This window comes from Nelusetta ayraudi, unplaced genomic scaffold (genome assembly GCF_046127955.1).
Source record: "Nelusetta ayraudi isolate G7.1 ecotype Tasmania unplaced genomic scaffold, CSIRO-AGI_Nayr_v1 ptg000012l, whole genome shotgun sequence".
NCBI lineage: Eukaryota > Metazoa > Chordata > Actinopteri > Tetraodontiformes > Monacanthidae > Nelusetta > Nelusetta ayraudi.
This window is the reverse complement of record NW_027466062.1, coordinates 231,069-257,500: the sequence shown is the minus strand read 5'-3', so window position 1 is coordinate 257,500 and position 26,432 is coordinate 231,069. Positions and strand designations below refer to the sequence as shown.

The following is a 26,432-nucleotide window of genomic DNA, read 5'->3' as shown; positions in this document are numbered from 1 at the left end:
GAGTGAAGTTAGTGAGGAGCAGGAAGACAAGAAGGCTCTAAGAGCAGCAACAGTTCGGGTCCTTGAACAAACCGTTTTCGATAAACGTTCTGAGGTAGCTGGACACTCGACACACGTCAGCCGTGCTGAACTCATCTTCGTCCCATTCCTCATCCTCGTAGCTGTCAAAGATTTGCGTTATTGACGATGGCCATACGATGCATTCAAGAATCATCTGAAATGACAGGTCACCATGGATTTTAGTCAGCCGGCTATTATTAATATAATGCCATTTCCCCTCCCGTCCAACAGTTTCTCTGCAGCTGCACCTGCGGTGTGACCTGGGCCTCTGACTCTCTGGGAAAGAGGACGGGGATCAGGTCTCTCCTCTCGACCAGAAGCGGCCAAATTCCTGTTTCTGCCAGGCCGTTCCTGAGCTGACTGATTTGTCGACTGCTTCGCTCGACAACCTGCAACAGAGCAAACATGGGGCAGTTCGTGCCAGGTCAGGGGGTGGTGGCTGCTTCTTGCAGTTTGCTGTGCGTGGTTCAGGTGAGTCATCTGGCCACACTGGCTTTTCTCTTCCCACCCAGGAAATCCCAGAAGTCTGTGCTTCTCAGGACTCTTGTATTTGCCCATTGAACAGAATCCAGAATACCTGCTTGATTCTGCTGCACGGCTCGGCGGACAGGAACTGCTGGTTTGTGACCAGATCACTAATTTTAATGGAGAGACTCTGAGGTCCATTTTTTTTTTTTTTCCTTCCTGAGAAGAATTCCCCTTAGAATCCTCTGGAGATTGCTATTGGATACACTGATAGACTCAGACATTACGGTGTAGAAGAGGAGCTCTTTAGCCAGCCGCTTCCTGTTGGTGGCGTTGGGTGCAGGCAGGTCACATGACAGGCAGAGCTGATGGATGGAGTTCAGGTCTTTGAGCTCCATGTCGCTGTCAAGCTGCAGGCCAAATGAGTGCATTGAGTATGAGAGCATAATTCCTGGTATTTCAATAAGCGGATGGATCCTTCCGCCTGCTCACCAATCTTAACATTTCTCGGATGTCCAGGTCAGGGCAGTCCTGCACTGTCAGATGGGTTTGCTCCAGAGAACCTGTGAACAGGACGTGAATGATGGCCGGACTGAGTCCTGGGAAACTGGGGCCGCTGTGCAGGAAGGAGTGGCCCATTATCCGGCCCGCCACGGTGAACAGGTTGTTCTCAATCAGCTCCTCGCAATCTGAGGGAATGAGGTGATCGGGCTCGCCCTCGAAAAGTTTGAGGATGGCTGCATTTCCTGCAGAAAAGGAGAAAATGTACAAAGTTTTTCCAATTCATTTAAGCCAAATGAATTGCTTAGTTGATTTAAGGAAGTGCCGAACTGATGAATAATTGATCAAACATGAAACTTTTCGCATCCTTTTACATTCCAGTTTTGCTTCACTTTCAGATGTGCTGGATGTTGTGCCACATGTGGAAATAGTGCACAACTTTCTCTGTTAAAGGATGAGAGAAAATCTCTGTGTTGATTTTTTTTTTTTTTTTTAACAATTGTTTCAATATTTGTCAAACTCACGGAAGGAGGAAACGCTACGACCTAACACCCACTAAAGCCCCATAATAACAACAACAAGGTCCACTAAACATGGTGTTACTGTGGACCTTAACGGGTGACTTCTGTGTTGGAGTTCAACCTGATTTTAAGTGGAATCCCGTGATGAGCCTCAGCATCACACAGGATAACATGTGACGGTCGACTCCACTTCCTGTGGCCTCGTCGCCTGTAAAAAAACAACAACACACACATATATAAATGACTGAAGTGGCCAACATGGTGCTTCTGTGAGTCTTTAAAGGCCAAGTGTGTAAAATTTGGCTTTATTTATGATTCTTATATTGGTAAATGCTCAACATACAGCCCATAAATACATAAATAAAAGTGTATTCTCGCAGTGAATAACAGTAATTTGGTTTTCTTACCCATAGAACACTTCTTATTTATATTTAAGAATGTATATAAAGAACAAGAACAAGGGTCTTTCCCCCAGTTGGCTGCCATCTTGCACCACCATGTTTGGAAGGATCCGTGGTGTGGAGCCAGCGTGTTTCATATTTAGGGTGAACACTGGCGTCCCCAAATAAACCGCCTTCGGTGGAGTATGGAGTATGGAAGGTATGGAGTCCCTCAGGGGACTTGAGTGAAAGAGTGCTGCAAGAAATGTGTGCTGTTTTCTCTTAAAAATCTCCAAATATTACACACTTGACCTTAAATGCTCGGTGACTTCTTTTTTTTTTTTTTTTTTTTACCATAAAGTTTGCAGCTAAGTGGCGACGCCCACTTCACGTTGTCCCTCCTGTAGAAGGCAACCAGGCTTCGGTCCTGATCCACCTTGTCCTGCCTGACATCCAAACTCAGAAACAGACTCTTTGAGTTTTTGTTCCTGTGGAAAAGCTCCTGTGTAACCATCCGAGCTGCTTGTTTGGGATCTGACGCTGTCCTCCATTCTAACAGAGCAAGAAACCGAAAAAAAAAAGAAATGTAATGAAACTTTTTATTTATTTATTTATTTATTTATTTTTAAACTAAGCACTCTCCATATACATAGACAGATGACAGAGCGCTGTACCGTGGCTGTTATTTCTAATCTCATCCGCTTCTTTCTTCTTGGCATGAAGCTGCTCCGTTGTTGGGGGCATCTTGCCAAGCTGTCGGACCGGACAGACCATGACAAACAAGGTGAGCGTCAAGAGTCGTAAACATGTGTTTGTAAGTAACATTCCTGTGCAGGGACAAGCTTTAACTAGAAACACGTCTAATTGCACAGCTGCAGTTTAGCAGGTATGTGCTTTTTTTGTGCCAAAAACACCCTGAAGGCAGGAAGTGGGAAGAAAGTCCGGCCAGTGGTGCAGAAAGTTGTTTTCAAGCTCCAATATGCTTTGTTTTAGTGTTTTTGTTTGATTTCTACAGTCCAACATTTCACTTCAAATCCGGCGCCACCCTTGGCAGTAAGGGCTACCCAGAAGGCATTGCGTATTTACGCCAAGACGTCTTCGAAGAAGATGGCGATGAAAAAAAAGCGAGCTACAAATGGAAGTATTTTCTTAGTTAATAAAGATATAGATATTATGAAACCATTTTATTGTCTTAGTTTAAGACTTTTTTAAGGATCCTTGACGTCGTTGTTGCGTAAAGATTGAGGGTTAAAGGCGAGCGTTGAGACTGAGGAGCTAAGGGAGGAATTGGAATTGGCCCTAACTCTCTCCAGCCACACTTTATTTATCGAGTGCACACATTTAGTTAGCTTCTGTAGGGTCACACATTGGCGTAGTTGTGTTTTCCAATGATGAATTTTTGTGTTTGAGTGTTGAGCGAGTGCTGTGGCTGCAGGGGAAGGCGGGAGGCCAGGCTGACTGGAAGAAACGGTCAGCCCAGCAAGAGCAGCTGAAGGAGGTCCTGGAACGTCTGAGGTCAGCAGGCCTGACAGTCAATCCAGCGAGTTTGTCAATGGCAGAGAGGAGACAGAGTACCTTGGCTTCACCATTGGAGGTGGGGGTAATAAAACCACAAGTTCACAAAGTCCATGCAATTGACTCGTGTCCTCTCCCTCAAACTCGAAAAGCAGTTGAGATCCTTCCTGGGAATGGCTGACTTCTACCGCCGGTTTACACCAAATTCCTTAGCTGGAGCGGCTGTTCCACAGATCAAACTGGCTCCACACGCCCTCATCACATCCAGTGGACAGCAGAGGCAGTGGCACCCTTTAGGAACATCCAGCAATCTCTCAGTAGGAACCTGGTCCTGCACAGTCCAGATTTTGAGAGAGCTTTTATATGAAAAAAAAACCCGAATGCATCTGAGAGGGGAGATGGAGCTGTGCCTCTGCAGGGAGGCCTACCCCGGGGCCTACATCAGTCGGAAGCTATTCCCCAGAGAGGTCCGCTATTCAACCGTGGAGAAGGAAGCATTGGCAGTTAAGTGGGCCCTTGACTCTTTCAAATATTACCTCCTAGAGAGAGAGAGTTTGCTTTGGGGACTGACCACAAGGCACTACAATGGCTGGAGAGGATGAGGGATACCACTGGACGGGTCACCCCGTGGTACCTGGCCATTGCAACCGTACCGGTTCACAGTACATCACATCCCTGGCAAAGAGAACACCACGGCAGACTGCCTCTCCCGCTGTTCCAGCAGAGGCTCTGAAGAGGGGAGTGTGTGATGGTCAAGCCTGTGGCCACACAGCCAGGACAGTCACCCTCTCCATCCACTCTTTATTAATATACATTTTAATTTATAGTATTATATATTTAGAATACTATTTAGTTAATACATTAGATTTATTTATTTTTTTGACAATATACAAGTGCACGCATTTAGTTAACTTCTGTAAGGTCATACATTGGTCCAGTTATGTTTTCTAATAATGCATTTTCTCCCCTTTTTTGTTCAGTGGTCTGATCAGCCACAGTATGCAGTATATGTGCCCTCTTTGTGTTTGGTAGTTGGTCTGTTGGTTTCCGTTCCCCTTCTGTTGAGCTGCATGGAGCTTTAGTTTTTGTTGACCTCCTTTTATGGGCCCGACTTTTTCATTAAGTTGGAACTTTATTTTTTGGACAAATAAATCCATTTTGTGATTAAATCATGTATTTCCTCTTTGCCTGCCGGCTCGGTCCCTCACAAACCAGACTAACGGACCCGGACACTGAAATAGGTTAACTTTTTCCAAAGCACAAACACCTCTAAGCGTATTAATCAACAGGTTAGTTGAGTTATGCAAGTTAAGCCTTTTGCTTCAAGAGAAAGATTGGGGCAGTGTAGGAAGAAAAAGAAAGCGAGGAGAAGAGAAGAGGGGAAGAGCAGCGGTCAGCTGGAGGGTTCACAGCTTACCTGTGCAGATCGATGACGGCGGCTCTCTGTCTCTGCTGTTGGCTGTCAATGCTGTTATTGGGTGTGGGTGGGAATTTTGGGGGGCGTGGTCTGAGCTGGTTTAACTTGTCAGTACAGGTAATAGTAGAGCAGGTTCTCCCCTCGCCCCGGGCTGCTCTCTGTTGCAGCCCATACATTTCAAAGGGGACAGTCACCAGCGTTTGCAGCTGGGGCTAGCCAGAGCAAACATTCTGACCTCTTGGTATTGTGTGAATTTGACCTGTAGACTGACCATCCAACGGGGAATCCATGACCATGATTGCTTGTTTTTTCAGTATTCAACCTTTTTGAAACTGAGTATTTTTGTGTACGATTCTTTCCTGGATTAACCAACACGCGACACTCTTAAACAGCTGATCCATACTAGTCTTTATTGCAGTTGCAGAGTGTGTGTGTCTGTGTGTGTGTGTGTGCGTGGCTCTAAAATAATCACAAACACAAACATACAACAGTTTATAAACTACATTGGCGCTATTGCACCAACCATCCCACAGTGAACAGCATGCATCCATACTGACAAAGGGAGGCCATGAAGTCGCATGAACAGAAACACAAATTGACTGATTTAAACTGTTGACACAAATAAATAAACGTGCGTCTCTCACACTGTGACACAAACAGATCGACCAGCTTTTCTTTAGAAAGTGGAGCAGACAACTCGACACACCGGACTGTGTAAGGGTGCGGTGTGTATAGCAATTACAGCAGTTAGTACAGTCATCAGCTTCAAAAGGACTTGCCCAACAACTCATAAAAACAAACTGGTAGAGAGCAGCTCATAGTGGCCACAACTGTAGCAGTGGCCTCTATATTATTATTATTATTATTATTATTTTATTTTTTATTTTTTTATTATTATTATTTTTTTTTATCATTATTTTTTTTTTAAAGAATAATTTCACATTCTTGTTTTTAGATAGAAAAAAAACCTACATTTTTTGCTTTTTTGACATTTTACAATTTTTTTCCCCATTTTTTTCAAGTTCTGTACGGAAGTGTGCGCGCTGTATAATATGATCAGCAGATTAAAAATATCTTTTACGCTTTCATTGTAAGCCCCAACAGTGCGAGACAGACCCTCTCCGTGTGCAGATCCCAGACACAAGCGTTCTCCCCATCCTGGCATCACCCTCGACCCTCTGGCCCCATCTAGTGGTAGCAGTGAGGAACAGACAGTGTTTGCTCTGCCTTTGGAGACGTGAGTGTAGCAGTAGCGAGAGAACCTTTCACTTTCCCGCGAAGCCACGAGGCCCTCACTTATCGCAGCTCAACGCACATTTCCCTAATTATTAATGATTTGATGGCATTCATCTCCCAGTGGAATTCCCTGCTGGAGGCCCCTTGTTCCAGGCAATGAGCGCCCCAACCCAACCCCAGCCTTCCCTGCCCCCCCCCCCCCCCTGCCTCCTGATGCCCCACGTGGTGACACAGTGACACAAGTGTCCTATTGTCAAAACAGCGTCTGCCAAACAGAGGGGAGAGGACACGCCTCGGGGCCACATCAGAAGATTAGCTATGACATTAGCCTGCAGAGCCACCCAGCCCCCACCCACACCCCCCTGCCTCCAGAACACACACACACACACACACACACACACACACACACAGACGGACAGTTGTACACTCCTACCCATAATCCCCCTGCTGTTACAAATCACTTCCCGTTTCGTGAGACAAAACAACAGATCATGTGTGTGTGATTGTCAAAGGATGCGGCGGATGACTTGCTGCTCCCCTGTAGAAGAAGAAGAAGAAGAAGAAGAAGAAGAAGAAGAAGAAGAAGGAGGAGAAGAAGAAGAAGAAGAATGGCCCTGATATTAACGTGAGTGTTTGAATGCTGCTTCTTTATTTATCATATATCAATTGTAGACGTGCAGTGCTGGATGTGTGTGTGTGTGTGTGTGTGTGTGTGTGTGTGTGTGTGTGTGTGTGTGTGTGTGTGTGTGTGTGTGTGTCTGTGTGTGTGTCTCCATGTGTACAGTGTTCATGTGTTCTGTAAGTGTGGGGGAGGTGCCATGTGTGTCAGGCCATGTGCCGTGTGTCCTAATAGCCTGGATCCATACGTCATGCCCACTTGATCACTTGATGAGCTACTTGCCTGCTGCCGTCTGAGGGGGAATTCAGCTCTTACGGCACTCCCGGCAAACCGAGTTAAGCATCAGTCAGACTGGTCAGTAAGGGATCAGCGTCGGCCAGAGTGTTTCTCCTGCTACATCAAGCGTCCAAAGACCCTTGAGCAATGCAGAGCTCCTGTCTATGAACAATGAGACAATCTTTTATTGAAGCTACCAATTTTTCAAATGCTTACTTAAAAAAAACAAATCTATCCATCAAAAGACAGCACCTTGTAAACAAAGCTTGATGTTAGAACTTCCACAACAACAAAGCTCTTAGAGGGCAGGACCAACGTGCTCACTGACCAGGCAGGGGGGCGGGGGGGTTATGGGCCAGGCGCCTCCTCTGGCATCACTAGGAGCTAATGGGTGTGTTTTTAGCACACACTTGTGTGTTAGTACAACGTAAATTTGTTGAAAACACGTTTAAAGTGACATTTTTTTTTTTTTTTTTTGGCACAATCTGAGACCTATAATGTGACGAGGCCAGATTTCACAGATCCCTTCCAGTATGTGTACCGTCAGCTGTTGAAATATTCAGCACAGTGGCAAACTGCGACGCCGACGCAGCAGAAATATGAGATGGCAGAATGACACAGAGATCTGTGGCTGAAGGAAAAGCAGCAAAACGCTCGGGGTGACAACAAACAGGAGTCTCTGGCCCACAGCAAACACCTGATTGAGATGCCACACAAGCGTTCCAGGTTTGTGGATTTAATCTTGAGCGGTTTTTGAGCCATTTTGCCGTCAACAGTGACGAGACTGCAGCCTTGCGGTTTATAGACGAGCTGGAGTTGCTGCGTTCAAGGTCAAACCAGAGGCTGTTTGTCAGCCAGGATGAAGACGGTAATGGAAGTTCACTCTGCCGCTCGCCTTCCTGTTTCAAGCCTCCATATGCTCGTCCCTCCTAATATTATCATCACCGTTGCTACTTTTATTCCTCCCTCTGGCCTCCCCCTCTGCGTCGGAGAGATGTGGGGCGAATTAGATGAGGGATGGCTGGGCGGCTCCTCCTCCAGGACACTTGTGCATGCGGGCGCATGGGCCTTCCTTCCGGCCTCCTGCTCCTCTAGCCCGTCTCCCTCGGTTTCTTTCTCCTGCCAGCTTGAGCACAGATTAGAATTTGAGAGGTTGCTTGATGGGTTCCGGGATCCTCCACAAGTGTGGCTATCCTCTTAATTACCAGGCATTACTTACACCAAACAGGCCCAGGCCACGCACGCACGCACACACACACACACACACACACACACGAGGGAATTCATCCAGCTAATGGACCGGCCCCCCCCATCTTTGGCTTTGCCTTGGCTTATATTTCACCCAAGAGAGGAGGAGAGGGAGTGCAGCCAACAGGTCAATGACTGGGAGACAGAGATGGGGAATGGGGGGTTGTGATGATGATGATGAGGAGGAGGAGGAGGAAGAGGAGGAGAAATAGGGGCGGGGATACGGCTGCGGGCGTACTGCGGCAGCAGCGGAGCGGCATGACGTGATAGAGGCAGGCACACGAGTGCACATGCTCGCTGCTCGCTGCTCGCCGCTCGCCGCTCGCCAGCGGGAGGGAGGGGAAAAAGTAGGCAGAGGCAGAGAGGCAGCCGGACGCACGCAGCATACAGAGGCAGAGGAGGCGCTCAGCGGCTACTTTCTGTCAGACATGGTGAGTGAAGCCTCGTGCGTTTCCTTAAACCGCTGACGGTGTTTATGCCTCCGTGCTTGTTTGTCTGTCAACAACCACAACAGCTTGTGTGTCCTGTGCTAAACGTGTGTGTGTGTGTGTGTGTGTGTGTGTGTGTGTGTGTTTGTCCGGTTGTCTTCAAAAAAAAGCAACACTCTTTCCAAGCTGGAGGATGACTTTTTTTCCCCAGCGAATGTGATGTCACGGCAGCGCACGGCGGGTCAGCAGGACGCGGGTGAGATGAGAGGTCAGCAGAGAGAGAGAAAAGGCCGAGCTTAAGTGGGATGAAAAGAGGAGGGAAGGGATTGAAAGAGAGCTGGGATGGGGTGGGGGGGGGGGTGTCAGTCGGCTGGAAGCAGGGGACGCACACACACACGATGCAATCAGCTTGAGTCAGCATGATACCGGAGTGTGTGCGTGTGTGACTCAGAGTTGGGCGCAGAGCAACTGTGGGTGATGTCAATGTGTGAGGAGCAGCAGAGGCGAACATTTTTGTGTTGTTTGTGTGTTTGCTCCGGATCCCAATCTGCCCTTGTTACTCTGGGTCCTTGCATAAAGGTCTCGTATTGTCCCTTGTTTTTCCACAGGGCTTTATTTTTCAACCTGGACTCCAGTGGAGCGGCCTTACTGTATATGAGCAAAAAAAACAACAACAACAACAACAACTAAATAACATAGATCACTGTAAACAGCAAATTTAGCCCCGTGTTTACAGCTTCCTGTTTAAAGCGATACACTGTTGCTCTTTTCCACACGTTTGGGAGTGGACAAAAGCAAGTTGTGCTAAATTGAATGCTCAACACCTGGCTGGCAGGGGTGGGGGTGGGGGGGGGGGTTGTTGGTAAGCAGGGAGAGGCATTTGTGCCCTTTGTGACATCATAAAAGGCTGTGGGTATTGACACTGGCTTTCTGAAAGGTAGTGCAGACAAAAACATGAAAGACTGTTTTTGGGGAGACACAGCAAACATTGTTAGTGTTAATTTAGCATAATACGGGACCTTCGAAGAGAAAAGATGCAGCGGAGACGCAGAAGGAGAACGTGTTTAGGTATTGAATGGTCAGAGTAGAACAAGAAGCCAGCTCCTCGTCCGTTAAAGCAACCACAAACACTCCAACAAACACTCACACGGCGGCCGAACAAAAAACTAAAGTTTCAGTCTGTTTGCACTTGGTCACTTGTAACTGTTTTGGGGGATTGGATCACGAGAACGGATCTCGCAGCATCTGTTCGCACGTAGCATTAACATGCGTCTCGAGCGTGCCATTTGTGATCGCATTACCCCCCCCCGCCGAACCTATGCAAATGCAACATGCGTCATTTCCGTTTTTAACCACTGGGGGCAGTAAAGCGCAAAACCACGGCGAGTTTTTTTTTTTTTTACATGACAGCGAATAAGAATCAACTTCCTGTTTGCGGACTATATCAAGTCACTGGTTTTAACTCTACTGCAGCTCGTATGGATGCGAACGAGGAGTAACGACTGGTGGGACAGAGTGGTGACGACTTTATTTTCGGATCAAGAGTGGCTGGCAACTTTTCGGATGCAACGTCGCACATTTAACCACGTATGTGGGGAAACTGCGACCGCTGCTACGCTGACGAAATACGCTAATGCGGAGTGAAATTTATTAGCATCCTAATAAACGAGTCTAACAAAAATGATTTGTTTTGGCTTCTTGTTTGTAACTTTATAATGACGACGCCGGGAGGCGGGGCGCCGACCAAGTACGTACGCGGGAGAGGTGAGTGGAGTGGGCGGTCCTTAATGTGGATTGAGCTCGCATTCTGTTCACACGTCCGTGACGAATGCGTTTTTATGCCAAGCGACTGGTATTCGGATGACATAACGGATTTGGTTTTTGCCGATCGGAATACGAAAAACGCATGAAATGACCAAGTGCAAACAGGGCCACAGGTTTGACTTGGACGCAGTTGAAACCTTTTAACACCAGCCGGCGTGGGTGGTTTGTTTTTTTTATGTGTTTCAAGGCCAGTTTAGTCAGATTTGTATTTGGTGTTTGAAGTCAGCAGTCTGGAGTTGTGCAACTGAACCGAAATGCATCATAAATGGTCAAGACATTGTGTGTCATGTAGGCTAAGTGAACTCCCATCCTTGTGTCTGACTCATGGTACCATAAACTCTCTTCAGGTCATTGTTCAGACTTCAGTGTGTGTGTGTGTGTGTGTGTGTGTGTGTGTGTGTGTCACATCCTTTGGCCACCAAAAGACGACAACACCGACTGAGCTACTCAAAGAAAGTGACTTTGAAAGTGAGTCACCGCACCAGCCCCTGATTGGATGAAAATGTTGCTCTCCTCTCTCTCTCTCTCTCTCTCTCTCTCTCTCTCTCTCTCCCTCTCTTTCACAGCCTTCCTGTCCGGCTGAACGATGAGGCCCGGCCGGCCAATGGGAGGGCAGCGGTGAGGATGCAACAGTGATCCAGGAAAAAACAGGCCCATTGTTCCTGGACTGTTGGAGAAGTGTGACCTCCCTTCCGCCGGCTCCGGCTGCCCGAGTTCAGGCCGGCGTTGAGGGGAACCAGCAGCCTGCTGACAGGTAGGACTTGACGTGAGGCTGCGCTGCCTCACATCTGACGTTTGATAATAAGCCGTTTATGGGATCAGACGCTTTATTCCAGCTCCCCGCTGACTGTCTTCCGAGGCTAAAACTCAGCCTTTCTGGAGTGTTTTTTTGGGCACCGTCTGTCTGACGCTGGAGCTGGAACATTATCTGTTTCACTTTGTTGCCATTGCAGAGGTAATTATGGTCATTTATTGTGGAGTTTTTCGCCCGGCTGTCACAGAGCAAACACACAGGCAGCCGCTGATGTCCTTCAGCTCTGTGAGAGAGAGGCCCCGGCGTTCTCACCTTGCGTATTGATTTGGAGATGACTCAGAGGGTCTAGTCACATGGCTTCCAGCAGTGTGTGTGTGTGTGTGTGTGTGTGTGTGTGTGTGTGTGTGTGTGTGTGTGTGTGTGTGTGTGTGTGTGTGTGTGTGTGTGTCTGCGCGCCTCGGTGAGAGCAGCTAAAAAAAGCGTGCATCGCCTCAGTGATCAGAAGTGGCTGAGTTCAAGCTCGCAGTGTCACGGGACAGCCGAGCTAAAACGGTGTGCAGCGCTGAAATGTAGTTACGGATTTTGCTGCCAAATAGCAAACAGCTCCTGAACGCCCCATTGCTGAAAGAACCGGGGCGGTGTGACAGAGCGCTTCTGAACACCACATGATGTCCAGCTGACTCTCTGTACAGAGGAACAAGCCCGCTAGAGAAAATAACCATTGAATGGAAAAGGAAAACCCCATGTGGTGGTGTGTGCCTGGTGTTGCGCCTGTGTTCCAGTAGATGGCAGTGTCGTACTCTAGCGAGGGCCTCTTGGCTGAGGACAATCACGCTGTCACCTTTGCTCCAGCTTCGCTTTGTGCGAAAAAACAACAAAAATATTTTTGCCATCTTGCTTTCTTCTCGTTGTTGGAACTTTATCGTGCCAAGGCAGTGTTTGTATCCCCTTGGTCGTTTATTAGTTTAATCAACGACGCCATGCTACTGACTAATTGGACATTTATTAAGAATGTTTTTATTCCGCTCTATCTGACGTGTTGTTGAAGTATATATTAGTTGGTTTTTTTTTTTCAATGACGTTACGCTACGGACACATTAGACAGTTATCCAGAATGTTTTTTTTTTTCCGCTGTCCTCAACGTGATGTCGAAGATTATATTGGGCTATTCAGTGCACTGCATTGGCAATGTCCTGTCTATTTCCTCCTATGATTTGACAGTGTTGTACCACGTAGGCTAGACGACTACTTACACTGTGAAATCACCATCAAAAATATTGTTGTAAATGATTCTGAATTTCCCCTCCAAAAATAATCAGAAAAAATGTCATCATGCACCGTTTTGTATTTATCGTGTTTTTCACTGCACAAAACCATCCAGGTACTCGGACCAGGTCATGTCTAGTCACACTGGTCAAAATGGAGAAGAGTCTTCTCTCCTACATGAAGTTACCAGGGGGATACTTATTATATCAGAGTGTACGGAAGGGCTGCCATAAATTGTATCCCCCAACAGTCTGATATAGTAAGTATCCCCCCTGTAACTGTAACAGTGCACTGAATAGCCTAATCTAATCTTCGACACCACGTAGGGGACAGCGGAATAAAAACATTCTTGATAAATGTCTAATTTGTCCGTAGCATGGCGTCGTTGATTAAACTAATCAACGGCCAGGGGATACAAATTCCAGCGTAGACGGGAGAGCTCGTTTAGTTTCCGGGGGGGAAAGGTATCACTTCCGTTTTGCTTGATGTGTTGTGTGTTGTGATTTGCGGTTGTTTTCTCTTTCGCAGTTGTGTTTTGCCCTTCCCGGCCACCGTATTATAGTGATCGCCTCTTTATTCCCATAATCTGATAAGATATTTTCATATTTTTCTAATAGACGTATAAACAGCTTTGCTAAACAGCAGTTTTAGCACGTGATTTGTTACTTTTCCTCCGTTATAATCCAAATTCAACAAACAAAAATCAATTTGAAGTGGCAGTTTTTACACTAATGACTAAGACGATAGTGTTTTACTTTGGACCGCTTCCTTATGTGCCATAAAGCTGGATCAGTTGATAGGAGTTAAAAACCCAGGCTATTTTGTTCTACTTAGTTATGTGTATGTGTGTGTTTATTATGTAACACAAGGCGTAACTCAAGCAAAGTGCATTTGTTTTGCCTTTCGACTGTCACAAGAGCTGCGTATTGACTGTCTACAATTGACCTGACGCTCGCAGACAGTCTGTCCATTGTTAATGCAGTTTTACGTAACAGTCTTGGGGGTTGGGCAACTGCAGTCAACAGTCAACAACAGTTGACACACTCAGTAAACAGCTCCTTACATGATGGAACCAGAGCTGATGTCTGTTGGCCTGGTTTCACAGCAGGTTGGTCTCAGCAAATGGTTTCAGTGTCTTTTTGGCTCCCATATAACAGCACACACACACACACACACACACACACACACACACACACACACACACGCTGCTACTGCCGCCACCAGCTGAGTCTCGGTATGTCCTGACGTGAGGTGCGTAAGTGCTGGAATGACCTCAGCTCATTCCCGGGGGGAAAAGAGGCCATTTTCATTCAGATGAACTGGGCCAGACTGCACCTGTGCTCCTCCGCATCCCGCCAGCCGCTGGATGACACACACTGAAAGTCTGATGCCTATTAGTGCCTCGGCCTCCTGGGGAGGGACAGGAAAAAAAAATGTAGAGAGGCATGAAGATGGTGGGGGTAGAAACGAGATGGAGATGGAGGAGAACGTCAGTCCATGAGCTGTTGTTGTTGTTGTTGTTGTTGTTGTTGTGGTGCAGCTGTGTTGTGTTGGTCCAAAAACACAACCTGCTTCTAACGTAAGTCAATTAGCTGCTACATTAAACTGTAACTGTGACCTTTGACCCCCTCGCCTTCGCCCAAAGCCCACCCACACATTGCAGCCGATAAGCAAACAAGGCGATTAACCACAAAACACAAAATGAATCAGAAGCTAAACGTTTTGCTTCAGTGGCAGTTTGCATTTAAACAGGCCTCCCCATTATGCATTTTGAGATCATGTGACCAAGACAAAAAGGTCACATGTCAGGTTATTGGTTGGTTGAGCTTTAACTTCTGCTGTTCGATTTGGTTTCAATTTTTTTTTTTTTCCCCCCCAAATCATTTGCGATGATTCCTGCTTTCATGATTTAAGATCACCGTGGCATGAATATTTCAAATTTTCAATAAATGTTACCCGGCACTTGTGAGTTGTGTCCCTGTGTAATATGGAAGCCAAACATTCATCCATGGTGAGCTGCCATTGTGTTTCATCAACGGTGATATTTCATTTGATGCCATGGTGTCCATGGATATCCATGGCTATTTGAGTTAGCGGCTCCACAATGTAGACTGATGAGGAAAGTTTGTTTTGTTTTTTTTATCCGATTGTAAGTGCTTTCAGCGTCATGGTCCATCTGTGTCACTGGGTAATTGGAACATCTGCCAAAACGAGAGCGTGCTTTTCTCCTTAAGGGAGACGCTTGCTGTGCTTTCCTTGCACGTGTGTAAATTTTGATCCGGCGCCACTCGACTTCGTTGGGGCCCAGCAGATTTCTGGGAAGAACGTGAGCAGCACAGCGATTAGGCGCTCTGTCAAATAATCCAACATTTCATCCCCGTGACTTTGATTCGCTCTTAATTTGACACATCTTTCGGCCTCGCTTAAGAAGTTTTCTGGCCGCAGCAGAGGGTTTTTTTTTTTTCCTGCCTCTTAAGCGGTAGCTCAGCGTAAATCTGTCCGTTTCTGGTTAATAATGAAATCTATTTGTGCTCTTCTGTTCCAAACCACAAATTTGTGCTCTTGGCTTTTTCCGTCCACTCTAAAGGGAAAAAAAAAAAAAATCCTGGGTAGCGAAGGCTCTAAGACTATTTAAAGTGGCTTTGTGGAGGCGGTTAGCGAGCGGGACAGGGAGCTGAGTGGCAGGACGCTGACAGAGCCGGCCAGACGTCCCAGCGGGACACCACCCTGAACCTGAACCTGGAGCAGCAGCAGCAGCAGGGAGCCGCTGACTGACGGCAGGTGGGAGTCGCCCTCCAGTCAGATCCGCTCTGCTTTAGAAGGATGGCAGGAGTCAAAGGGAGTCGGTGAGGATGAGCGCCTTCCTCACAGAACCGTGGCTGGAGGTCAGGGCAGCAGAGTCACTGCTGGGTGGGACTGTTGATGTAGTAGACAATCTGACTGGCCGCTGCAAAACAGCCTCGTTCTCTCATCTTTGTCTGTGTGTGTGTGTGTGTGTGTGTGTGTGTGTGTGTGTGTGTGTGTGTGTGTGTGTGTGTGTGTGTGTGTGTGTGTGTGTGTGTGTGTAAACGTTGTGTTCTTGTGCCTCTCTTTGTAAGTTGTGTTTTCGTGTGTGCGTGTGTATGTGTTCAAGTTGTGTTCTTGTGTGTGTGTGTGTGTGTGTGTGTGTGTGTGTGTGTGTGTAAGTTGAGTTTGCGTGTCTCTCTGTGTGTGTAAGTTGTGTTCTTGTGTCTATGTGTGTGTAAGTTGTGTTGTCCTGTGTGCGTGTGTATGTGTTCAAATTGTGTTCTTGTGTGTGTGTGTGTGTGTGTGTGTGTGTGTGTGTGTGTAAGTTGTGTTCTTGTGTCTCTCTGTGTGTGTAAGTTGTGTTCTTGTGTGTGTGTGTATATGTGTGCAATTTGTCTTCCCCTGCACGCAGCTGTGTGAATCTTTGACCAGCAGTCAACCTCGTGCTTGGCCGTGACTCTGGCGCCATTTCCACGCTTCCACGCCGCAGTCACGTCCGATGTCCTCTGCGTTGCATAACAAACCTGCGGTGTAGTGTGCGAGTCGATTCATGAAAGATGTTTTATTTCCAGGTCAGCATGAGCGCCGGACCCAACGTGAAGTCGGGCCCCCGTGGCCCCGCCTCCTCAGGGATCCCCCTCCCCCACAGCCTGCTGACGTCCTCCCCCAAAACGGAGCCCCGGCGTCGGGCCAGCGACCTGCCCCGGCTCACACCCAAGCACACGCCCACGCACACGCCCACGCACACGCCCACACACACGCCCACGCACACGCCCACGCACTCCCCGTCCCTTCGTCCGCGGGGGTCCAGCGTCCAGGTGCCCCGCCCTCAGGCCCTGCCCAGGGGCCACCTCCTCCTCAGGCGGACGGGGGCCCTGCCGGCCCCGCAGGCGTCCCGCTCGGCCCACAGCAGCCCGCTCGCCCAGCGGAGGGCGCCGCTGACGCCGCCGCACTTCAAGGACGCGCTGGACGTGGGAGCGACGCCTCTCGCACCCGCGTGCTTCGCGCACGACGGCAACAGAAACGCCTTCACCAACCAGAACCAGAATGCCAGCCTGCGTCCACCGCTGCAGTTCAGGAGGGGAGGGAGAGGAGTGGAAGGGGGAGGGCCAGGGGCAGGAGGAGGGGGGGAGAGCCGGGGACTCCCGCTCCAGAACAACGGTAACCTGCCGCCGCCTCCCGTTCGCAGCGGCTGCGGCCGCAGGGTCAGAGGTCGGAGTGAGTCCGCCAGCCAATCAGACGAGGAGATGGGCTCTGCCGAGGACAGCAGCTCCGCCTCCACCCCCACCGTCCCGCCGCTGCCCCCCATCGTGTTAGCCGTGCCGGCGGCGGATCAGGCCGTGGACCAGGAGCTGCAGTCGCCCAGAGTCAACATGGCCACCGTGGCGCCCTTCAGTTACAGGCAGGTGGCTCCTATCAGGCTCTTCTCCGCCCATCCCCACCTGGCTCCTCCCCTCTTCAGGCTTTATTCCCATCGTTCACGTTATCAGTGGAAATAAATTCACCGACGGGAGCCTGCGACATCTGTTCGCCCATTGTCGCTGTTTGTGTTGGGTTGCATCACCCGAACGGAGGTGAAGCCCAACATGCGCCGGCGCCGACGTGTGACCCATGTGCTGACCTTGTCTCCACAGAGTGCCACTCCAGGAAAGCGACTTTTCACTGGACGAACTGAGTGACTGCTCGTCCGGATCTATAGAGGTCTGCTGTGATGACCTGACACCAGGTGAGACTCGCCGACACAAGCGCGCATTCAAACACGCGGCTCTACCACACACGACACGCACCATCTGCAGGTTGTGTTTCATTTCCAACAGCAAGCTTCAGGTTTTCTAACTCAAACCATTTATTTCCCAAAGAGTCCAAATAGCAACAGCAGAAAAGACTAGATGTGAACAAATAATACTATTGTTGTGTGTATATATATATATATATATCTTTAATATAGATATATATATACACAGTATATATACAGTATATGTCTTCTTCTAGGGACTGTTGTCGCCATCCATCCACAGTTTCTGGTTTGAATGAAAAGGAAAGCTGGGAAAAAAAAAAAAAGGAATCCAATGCAGTTTTAAGTGAAAATGCTTTATAACGGGAGGACGGCAAGATGGATGACCCAGATTTCAGAGTAGACATTGAGGTGATCTGCGCCTGTATTGCGAGAGTTCATTATTGAAGTCGGCTGACGCTATCTTGTGCGTGCGCGAAGGCAGCGCTGAGTTTCTGCCCGTGGTGGAAGATCCCAGATACGGCATGAGAGATGGAAAAGAGAGACGTGAGCCCGGAATGGTGGAGTTGGCCTCGGACAGAAGGATGTGGGTCACTAATTGGATGAAACGGGGCTTCTCTTCATCTCGATAGCATTCATTTCATGCGCAGTGATTTCAGCTTCGTCCGGCGGTCGTGGGGCAGTTGTAAAGGCAGCCGCTGCTCTTGGGTTTCCCTTTGTCCCGTCTTCATGCTGCTCTTCCTTTAGAGTTGCATTGACCTAAAAACCAGAAAACCCCCGGAGTGCCAGCATGACATCCAACCCCCTTCCATCATTTTGAGAAAGGGTTTCTCCACCCGCAGCCACTCTAATGGTCAGTGGGACCCAAGGGGACGAGGGTGAGCTTGAGAAATGTGAGTTTATCAGCGACGTGGCAAATTATTCTCTTTGATGTTTGGGCCGTTTGGGCAGGAGGAGATCAACGCATTTTAATTGTAAACTGCTGTGTTCACTGTTGGCAAAAGCGTTACTTTAAAGTTCCCTTTGACAACACAAATAGTTAATTTGCTCTTCTTTATCTCTGTTTTTTTTTGCTGAACTGGTGAGTTAACTGTTTGTCATTTAACTTGTTTAATTGATCTGGCCCGTCTTACCAAAATAGAGCAAGTAAAAGCTTTTCAAAGCTTTTTGGGCGGGTGGAAGGCAGACGATGGTGGACCAACCCTGGTCTTTAAACGCCCCTGGCTGCCTGGGGACTGTTTGCGGCCTTGTAATTGCTCCCCAGAAGGCGTTAAAAACAGGAGTTGGAGTGTCTTTATGCTCCTCTGAAGCTGCATTTACATTGAGGGGCGGACTGACACCGTAATAACTGTAATTTACAGAGTGGAGGAAGGGAGGGAAGTTGGCAGCAAGGCAAAGGTCGGCGGGGAAGGAAAAGAGTGCGAGAGCGGGCCGCCGAGATTAAAAGAGGGCGGCCGATAAGGTCAGTGGGTTGAAGGAAGTCGTTTTGTCTGCGGAGGGAAGAGAACAAATGAAAAGTGGCCACAGGGGTGAAAAGTGTAGCGAGCGAAGGTTTTCAAATATGTTTTACAGCTCTGGGTTCATGCACAGCCGTGTCATGTGATTCAGAATAAGTCCATCTGTGGTGCAGTTGTGAGTGTCTCTGCACACACGCACTGCTCTCCTCCATATGCTGCCATTTGTTCCAAGTGCACCATCAGTAACATAATAAGGTCTCGCATCTCTCACTAATGAAGACCCAAACATTTAATGTGACTGTAGCACCATGTGGTCTTTCAATTAGACCGCAGACCTCCTGACCTCACCGCTCTCTGGAGAGGTGCACTTGAGTGTGTGTGTGTGTGAGACAGAGAGAGTGTGTGTTGCACTGATGTATGCTTGTGTGACAGTACACAGATGGTGTTTGAAAGACAGATCGATGCGGATCATTTTTTCCCCCTCCCACTGAGAGTATGGCCTCACGCTCCCCACGGACAGCTCAAACTGCTCAGCTGTTCCATCTCATCTCCCTCACATACGCACAGCTTTTTTTTTTTTTTTTTTTTTTTTTATCACAACCCCAGAAATTGAATTATATGAAACTATGCAGCACTCCTGGTCCACTTCCACAAATCTATACATCAGCTGCCATACTGGGTGACGTAGGAAATGCAAACGTCTGACATTCAAATTCTGCTCAGATTTACACGACTTGACGTTCCAATCTTCACACAGGCATTCGTGTTTGGCAAGGCGTAGCGATGCCCTGCAGTTACAAATATAAAACCTCATATAACATCTCTGCTGTAATGGGCTCGCCTTATATTGATTCATCCCACTGGCTGTGGACCACATATACTAATAAGATAATATCACAAATAATCCAAAAGTCAGCAAACCTTTCGAAAGGTGCAAAATCCGCTCGTGCTCTAGAAATGTCTGCCCTGGCGATCCTCTCTAATACCTCTGGACAACCCCTGAATTGCATTTTGATAAGGCCGGCTACAGCTACTCTTAGACAGTCAGTAGTTAATCCTCTTTGGCCAATCTAATCAGAGACATATGCCGACTTGGCACCGGGCAGCTATGAGTGGTTTAGTAGCCATGGGACGATGATCAGACATAAGCACGGGTTAGATTATGTCCCGGCTCATTGCAGGCAGCAGTCACTGTTCAGAGCCTGGTGTCGCACCCCACTCCGCGTGACCCGGTCGACCTTTGACCTGTCCAGGAATCTGTGGTTCAGTGCAGAAATGGCTGAAGTAGTTAACCACTTATTTTAAGGTCCAGTGTTGCCCCCCGCGCACAACCTCTGGACCTTCATTTTGCATATGGAGCTCTGATGGATTAACCTCAGATATTTTTTTTTTTCTATCCTGCAAAAAAAAAAGAGAGTTCAGTTTTAGCTTCTCGCTAAAAGTCTGAAACGCTCCTCAAGTTTGGAAAGATAATCAATGCAGAATAGACACCTGCGTGGGGAGGTCATTACTAATATATTCCTATCCGTCCTTTTTTTGTGACATCACTAAGGGCTTACTTTTTTGAGACTTGCGCATTTGCAAACATGTTATGAAAAGTGCGGCCAGGGAAAGAAGCCAAGGGAGAGTGCGGTGACAGGACGGAGACACGTTATTGTTAGAGTTCACCAAAAAAAAAAGAATTTTGCATCGGAGCTTCAACATTTAAGGAAAACACTCATTGTGGCATTTCATCAGCATACCAGTGAAGCATTGCTAATCATCCACAGGACCGAGAGATGCACGTTTGTGCAGACACTTCCACGTTATTACTATTTCGGTCCGCTCGCACGCCTTGCCTTGCGTCAGCGGTCCCGGACGGAGCGGCCGCCGCCCTCAGTGTCCCCCACGGCCTCGGCCTCGGTGTCCCAGGGACGGGTTTTCCCTCCCCACAGTGGAGGAGCTACACAGGAATGTCTGCGCTAGAAAGAGGCGAGTGGACGGATGAGTGAGCGCCCACAGCCAAGATCCTCTTCGACCTCTCGGGTGATTTCCAACCCAGGGAGTCCAGTTATGGAATCATTCATGTGTGCGACCACCCTGCGTCTCTCGAGGGCCCACGCACACACACACACACACACACACACACACACACACACACACACACACTGGAACACCTTCAGAAAAAGAGCGTTATCCATCATCCTGCTCAGAAGACACCTTTTGAATCTACATTTTCAGCTTCAGTTCGTCTTCCCCTGCTGGCCCAGTCAAACACGGCAACACACACATACACACACATACACGCACTCACATCCCTGTCGTGCGCGCCACGCTGTAACCAGGCAACCGGGCCTTTGCAGTGCGGCATTGTGGGATACCCCTGGGAAGGGCGCTGAGAATGTCAACACCGAGGCGTCTCGCGAAGAGCAGCAACTCCTTGCCGGCTTTTCTTTCTAACGGCGTCACTGGATGCTTCCTGGTTGGCTCGTGACTCACCGTGACTGTGCGACTGGACGCGGTCTTTCCGTCAGATGGATGTTTGCGCCTCCAGATGTGGTCACATCCCCGTATGAGTGATACTCGGTGTTGCCACCGAGACCACCGTAGAGGTCGTCACGTCACAGACAGAGAGAGAGTGAGACTGAGAGAGAGAGAGAGAGAGAGAGTGAGAGAGAGAGAGAGAGAGAGAGAGAAAGAGTGAGAGAGTGAGACTTCCTCTCTACTTGGAAGATACAAGATAAACTGGTGACTCAGACCTGCATCGACTGGCCAGCTGGACGTTATTCATACAGGCTGCGTGTTGGAACGCACGGCCAACGTCTGTGTGTGTGTGTGTGTGTGTGTGTGTGTGTGTGTGTGTGTGTGTGTGTGTGTGTGTGTGTTCCTGTCCACTCTTGCCAGTCAGTGCTGCCTGTTGGTGGACGTTGACACGAGCAGCCGCTGCGTGGAGGCGACGAGGCAGGATTTCCCCCCTCTGTCCTCCAGGCTTCCTCTGTTCCTCTGGCACACCACCGAGATCCTTCCTCACCCTGAGGACCTCCTCCCCCAACCCCTCCTCCTCCATCGTCTCCTCCTCCCCCTCCTCCGCCTCCTCCTCCCCTTTCTTCTCCTCCTCCTCCCATTTAGTCACATATTTTCATGTTCTGTCACTCCCCATAGGGATGTTAAGCGTAAATCACCTTTTTTTTTTTGTTGTTGTTGTACATTGAGGGCCCGATGAATGTTACTTTCCAAAGTGCGGCTTGACCTCAGGTCTTTCTAACTCAAACTGTCATGTCGACATCAAATCGCAGAACCCCGAGCAAATTCACATCTTTCTCTACTTTACATATGAGGTGGATTACTGTGGCCCACTGAGTCCAAGTGAAACTGCTCTTGATTTAAACAGAAAAGGTTAACAAAAAAAAAAAACACACACACAATCACTATTTGTTCTGTTTTTAATCCTGTTAATCTGTTAATCCTGTTCTTTACGCAACTGTTGGATAAAAATATATGTTGCATGTGTATGTGTTATTTCAAGCTCCTCATAGGTTACACGCTGGTCCTTAAAGGTTTTCATTCATCTTGACTCTCTCTCTCCTCTCAGCCAGTTATGACATTTTCCTCTCACTCTCCACCCTGAGCCACACTTGCAACTTTGTCGTTTTCCTTTTTTCTGCTCTTACACTCATCAAAATAAAATGGCACGAGCGAAGAGAAACCAAGAGTTGAGTGGGTGAAAGTGAGAATGGGCGCCATCTGTTTCTCCAGAGAAGTGAAGCCTTGAAGTTTAAGAGGCTCAAATGTCCCAAGATTCAAATTCCCAAAGCCATCGGAGCTTGTTTTCCCTCCTCACGGTAGTTTTCCTTTGCGTAATCTGGTAAACGTGCGTATGATTCGTGACACACACACACACACACACACACACACACACACACACACACACACACAGACGTCGGCCACTTTGCATGACTGTTGCAGAGATGTTGGTGTGAACCCCCATTTTTTACCCATATTAGGCGAGTATTTAAAAAAAAAAAAAAAAATCACTCGGACCTTTGCTTAAATGTGTCTCTGGCTGAGTCTGAATTCAGGGTCCGCATCCTTCGAAGCACGCATTTGATGGCCAGTTACGCCATAGCAGTTGCACGAAGGCTTGTCCCAATTCCCAAAAATTCAAAGGACGCTCCAAATGTGTCCTTGAAATGCACCCTGCTTTTAGCCGATTCGAAGGATGCACCGCTACTATCCTTCACGTCCTTCTGTATAGCAGGATGCTTTGCGTGCTGCTGCAAAGCATCATGGGAAGAAGTCAGCTGAAATTAGCGCCATCTACTGGCAAAGACACAACCTATAAATTTAAGTATTGAAATTTCACATCAAATATTCAGTTTTTAACGCAGGGTTTTTACTTATTTGAACATCCAACGCCATGGTTGGATGGTGAACCAGTGGTTATCTTGATGCTATAAAAACGTCACTTCCGGGGTTGGCCAGCAGGAGGGAATGGCGGCGACCTGCAACCAGGAAATACGCCGAAGGCTAGACCGTTCCATGTGGTTACCAGGGAGGCGGGGTTTTGGTTTGTCCTTCTCGGCCGCGTCCTTCGGAGGACCCGCCTTCCGACGGAGGACGCTCCCTTCTGAAGGATGCAGACCCTGAATTGAGACACAGCCTCTATGTGCATGTGGAACCCCATCGCTGCCATTTGGGGGAAATTTCCCATAAATCCATTCACGGTGGTCAACCCCCCCCACACACACACTCACACACTCACACACTCACAGGGGCCTTGACAGACTTGAGACAGGACTCTGATGTGCTGCCAGGTTTCCCTGCTGGGTCAAGCGGCCGCCGTGTTTGCACAGACCCAGAGTGGAAGAGACGGCGTCAGGCTGCACCGATGTGTTTACATCGGCCATATATTAAAACGATGGGTGGGGGGGGGGGGTCTAGCTGGATGAAGCCCCCGACCCCCTCACTCTCACTCCTGGGGGACAAGCGAGTGGCTGTATTTGACCGAATGTGTCCCTCGGCACCGCACAGCGCCGCTTTGTGCGCCGCCGCCGGTGTCGGAGGAGCCGTCGTCGCTCGTCGTCCAGGTTTTAAGAGTCGACTCAGAGCTAATAAATTACACCCCCCCGCCCCCCACACACACACACACCACCACCACCACTGGCCCTCCGCAGCCCCCATAGCTGTCACCCCGCAGCTCCGACCTCAGCGTGGCCGAGCAGCTGCATTATTGGCCTTTTATTGGCGACTCCTTCTTAATGACTTTGACCTTTGCACTATAAAACAACCCACGTATGCGTGTTTTTTTTCTCTATCACTGAGCTCCTGTGCTCGCCGGCCCTCAACCCCACAGGTATTTTTTTGGTGTGGGTTGGGGGTTGCTACTGTTTGGGAGTTCTGTTCCATGACATTTTGATGTAAAAAAAAAAAAAAACAACAACAAAGAAACTGTTTTTAAAAGTCCAGTGTGTAAAATGTATGATTTTTCTTTTGCTAAAAACTCAACATACCCATGTACGTAAATGAAAGTGTATACTTGCCGTACAATGACATTAATTTGGTTTTCCTACCCTTGGAACATTCTCATATATATACGAATATACACAGAGCAATACTGCTCTTGGTCCTAGTTAGCTGCCATCTTGCCATCCTGTCAGTGAACTTCCTTAAAAGTTTTGCACACTGGACCTTTAAACAACTGGTGTGTTGTGAGTGCGAGTGTTGCCAAAAACAGGACTTGGCTTGTTTGTGCAACCGGCTTCAAGCGTTGGCTGCAATTTATGCAAATGAGATGGAAAAACGAGCGGCGGCCCAACGGCCGGCTTGTTTGAGCAGCACCGCTGACAGTTTTGGAAGCCTGATAACATCAACATCAGCTGCAGGCTGTTTTGCTGTTTTTGCATCCTGGAAGGTTGAGTGCAGTGCTCTAACGGTAACCACAGCCAGAGGGTAAACACTGCGTCCGTTAGGCTACGGAGGCCCTGTAGCATTAATACACACGGCGGCCGCATTGATTGTTAATGAGGCCTCTTAAGCTCTGTTTTCTGCGCCGTCATCGCTTTTCTCGAGCCTCTAATGGAGGCAACGGAAACGTGACTTGCGTCTCCGCTCCGCGTCTTGTTTATGTTCCCCTGCGAGCCGGTCAACCTGAGTATTCCGACGTCGCCCTTTCGGAAGTTGGAAAGAGCTGCAGCAGCGGAGCGGAGAGAACTCTCGGTCACCAGCGGGAGCCTCGCTGATCGCGAGCGATGAGATGACGTCGCCAAACGTGCCAGTGTCGCCCTGGACGGGAGACGCGGCTCCTCTGCGCCTGTCTCATCGATGTGACACACTCACAGAGACAGACTCGCGCGTGCACCCACGCATGCGCGCACGGGGGAATATTCATGGCCCTGTAGCAGAGGCAAAATATAGGCACTCAATCTTGAAAACATACACATTCCTGTTTCTCAGCGTCTGAGGTGTTTTTAATGGTTGTCTTGGGTTGGCGTCTTTATTAACTGGAGGCGGAGGGCGGTGGGGGTGGGGGGGAGGGAGGGAGGAGTTGGGGGGGGGGGGGGGGTTGGGGGTTGGGGGTAACTTGAAAGGAAGGGAGGACCTATAGAGGTAATAAAGGTAATAGTGTGTGGGTGGGAGGTTTGTTTGGATGCTCCCCAGCCACACTGACTGACTGACTGACTGACTGATTAACAGACTGACTGACTGACTGACTGACTGACCTGCCTGGTTTTATCTCTGTGTGTTATTCTTAATGCTTAATGCGTTTCCTGTTTTCCTCTGTGAAGCTAATCGTGCTGTCATGGTTCCGTCTTCCCCTCCTGATAATTTGAATGGGCTTAATCATGGGTGGGGGGGGGGGTGCCCCCGCACCCCCCTGGCCCCGCACCCCCCTGGCCCCGCACCCCCACCCTCAAGTGTGATGGCCACACGTGAGAAAAAGAAATCTGAATGTGAATGGATGAATGGAGGCTTTTTAATATGATTATGAGTGATTGGATCTATGGTGGAGAGGCTGTGTTAGCCCCGCCCACTGATGTTGTTCCTAGTTTTCACTGGTGTGCGGCATAGCGAGAGAGAGAGCGAGAGAGAGAGGGTGAGCGGGCGAGAGAGGGAGAGAGAGAGAGAGGTGATTCAGCCGGTGGGAGGGGAGAGAGAGGCGAAGAGACAACAAGGAAGCAGAGCGGAGGGGGGGAGCGAGCGAGCCAGTGAGTGCGAGAGACGTAGAGGGGAGGAGGGGAAGAGGAAGAAGAGGAGGAGGAGGAGGAGGGGGAGGGGGGTTTCTGCTGCTGCCGCTGCCTCCGCAGCCTCCTGTCAGTCGGCTGCTGCTTGCCTGGCGAGCAGGAGGAGCAGGAGGAGCAGGAGGAGCAGGAGGATCCGGGACGTGACGGAGCAGCGTCGGGTTCAGACTCCTCAGATCCATGGACGAGCTGCCGTAAGAGACACAGCGACTCTCATCCTCCCTCCGAGGTCACGCGTCATAATTCAGCAGAGGTGGTGGGGGACGGGGGGGACGGGGGGAACGGTGGGGGGGTGAAGCCACAGTCTCTCCTTCAGCGGGGAGTCTGGCTCGGCGTGGACGGCTGGAGTTTTTTTTTTTTTTTTTGCTGTTGGTTTTTTGTTGCCCATTTTACCCTCTTTGTGTTTCTGTTTTATTGCTTCTTGGGTTTTGTGTGTGTGTGTGTGTGTGTGTGTGTGTGCTTGTGTGTGTGTGTTTCACAGTGTGTGACTGATGCTCTGCTCTGTTG

At 48.9% G+C, this 26,432-nt stretch overlaps 3 protein-coding genes across 9 annotated transcripts in view; 2 read left to right on the top strand and 1 right to left on the bottom strand.

The window, feature by feature from the left end:
* LOC142885811 (G2/M phase-specific E3 ubiquitin-protein ligase-like) overlaps positions 1-4,916 on the bottom strand; it is a 5,349-nt gene extending 433 nt beyond the window's left edge. The window contains exons 1-8 of one of the 4 annotated variants that reach the window (XM_076022538.1): positions 4,860-4,916; positions 2,602-2,680; positions 2,282-2,479; positions 1,669-1,755; positions 1,018-1,271; positions 813-935; positions 309-449; positions 73-214 (exon numbers count right to left, since the gene is read on the bottom strand). In XM_076022538.1, the coding sequence (XP_075878653.1) occupies positions 73-214; positions 309-449; positions 813-935; positions 1,018-1,271; positions 1,669-1,755; positions 2,282-2,479; positions 2,602-2,671 (1,015 nt within the window). In that variant the 5' untranslated portion in view covers positions 2,672-2,680; positions 4,860-4,916. Of the gene's footprint in view, positions 1-72; positions 215-308; positions 450-812; positions 936-1,017; positions 1,272-1,668; positions 1,756-1,954; positions 2,136-2,281; positions 2,480-2,601; positions 2,790-4,859 lie in introns of those variants that run through there. The other 3 variants (XM_076022540.1, XM_076022537.1, XM_076022539.1) reach the window with 3 other exon arrangements.
* Positions 4,917-8,543: 3,627 nt separating this feature from the next.
* LOC142885799 (uncharacterized) lies at positions 8,544-17,195 on the top strand. The gene is made up of 5 exons (XM_076022514.1): positions 8,544-8,669; positions 11,057-11,244; positions 16,089-16,677; positions 16,756-16,922; positions 17,151-17,195. Exons 3-5 carry the CDS (start codon positions 16,095-16,097, stop codon positions 17,193-17,195), a joined length of 795 nt encoding a protein of 264 aa, XP_075878629.1. The 5' UTR covers positions 8,544-8,669; positions 11,057-11,244; positions 16,089-16,094.
* nav1a (neuron navigator 1a) overlaps positions 17,153-26,432 on the top strand; it is a 68,960-nt gene continuing 59,680 nt past the window's right edge. For 3 of the 4 annotated variants that reach the window (XM_076022535.1, XM_076022534.1, XM_076022533.1), the window contains exon 1: positions 25,978-26,119. The gene's annotated coding sequence lies outside the window, so the exon portion shown is untranslated. Of the gene's footprint in view, positions 17,243-25,977; positions 26,120-26,432 lie in introns of those variants that run through there. The other variant, XM_076022536.1, reaches the window with a different exon arrangement.

Bases quoted from the DNA above. Each gene is read 5' to 3' on its own strand.
- LOC142885799 (XM_076022514.1), top strand. From the start codon at position 16,095: ATGAGCGCCGGACCCAACGTGAAGTCGGGCCCCCGTGGCCCCGCCTCC. The intron at 16,678-16,755 runs GTAACCTGCCGC...CCAGCCAATCAG, and splicing joins ACTCCCGCTCCAGAACAACG to ACGAGGAGATGGGCTCTGCC. The intron at 16,923-17,150 runs GTGGCTCCTATC...TTGTCTCCACAG, and splicing joins CGCCCTTCAGTTACAGGCAG to AGTGCCACTCCAGGAAAGCG.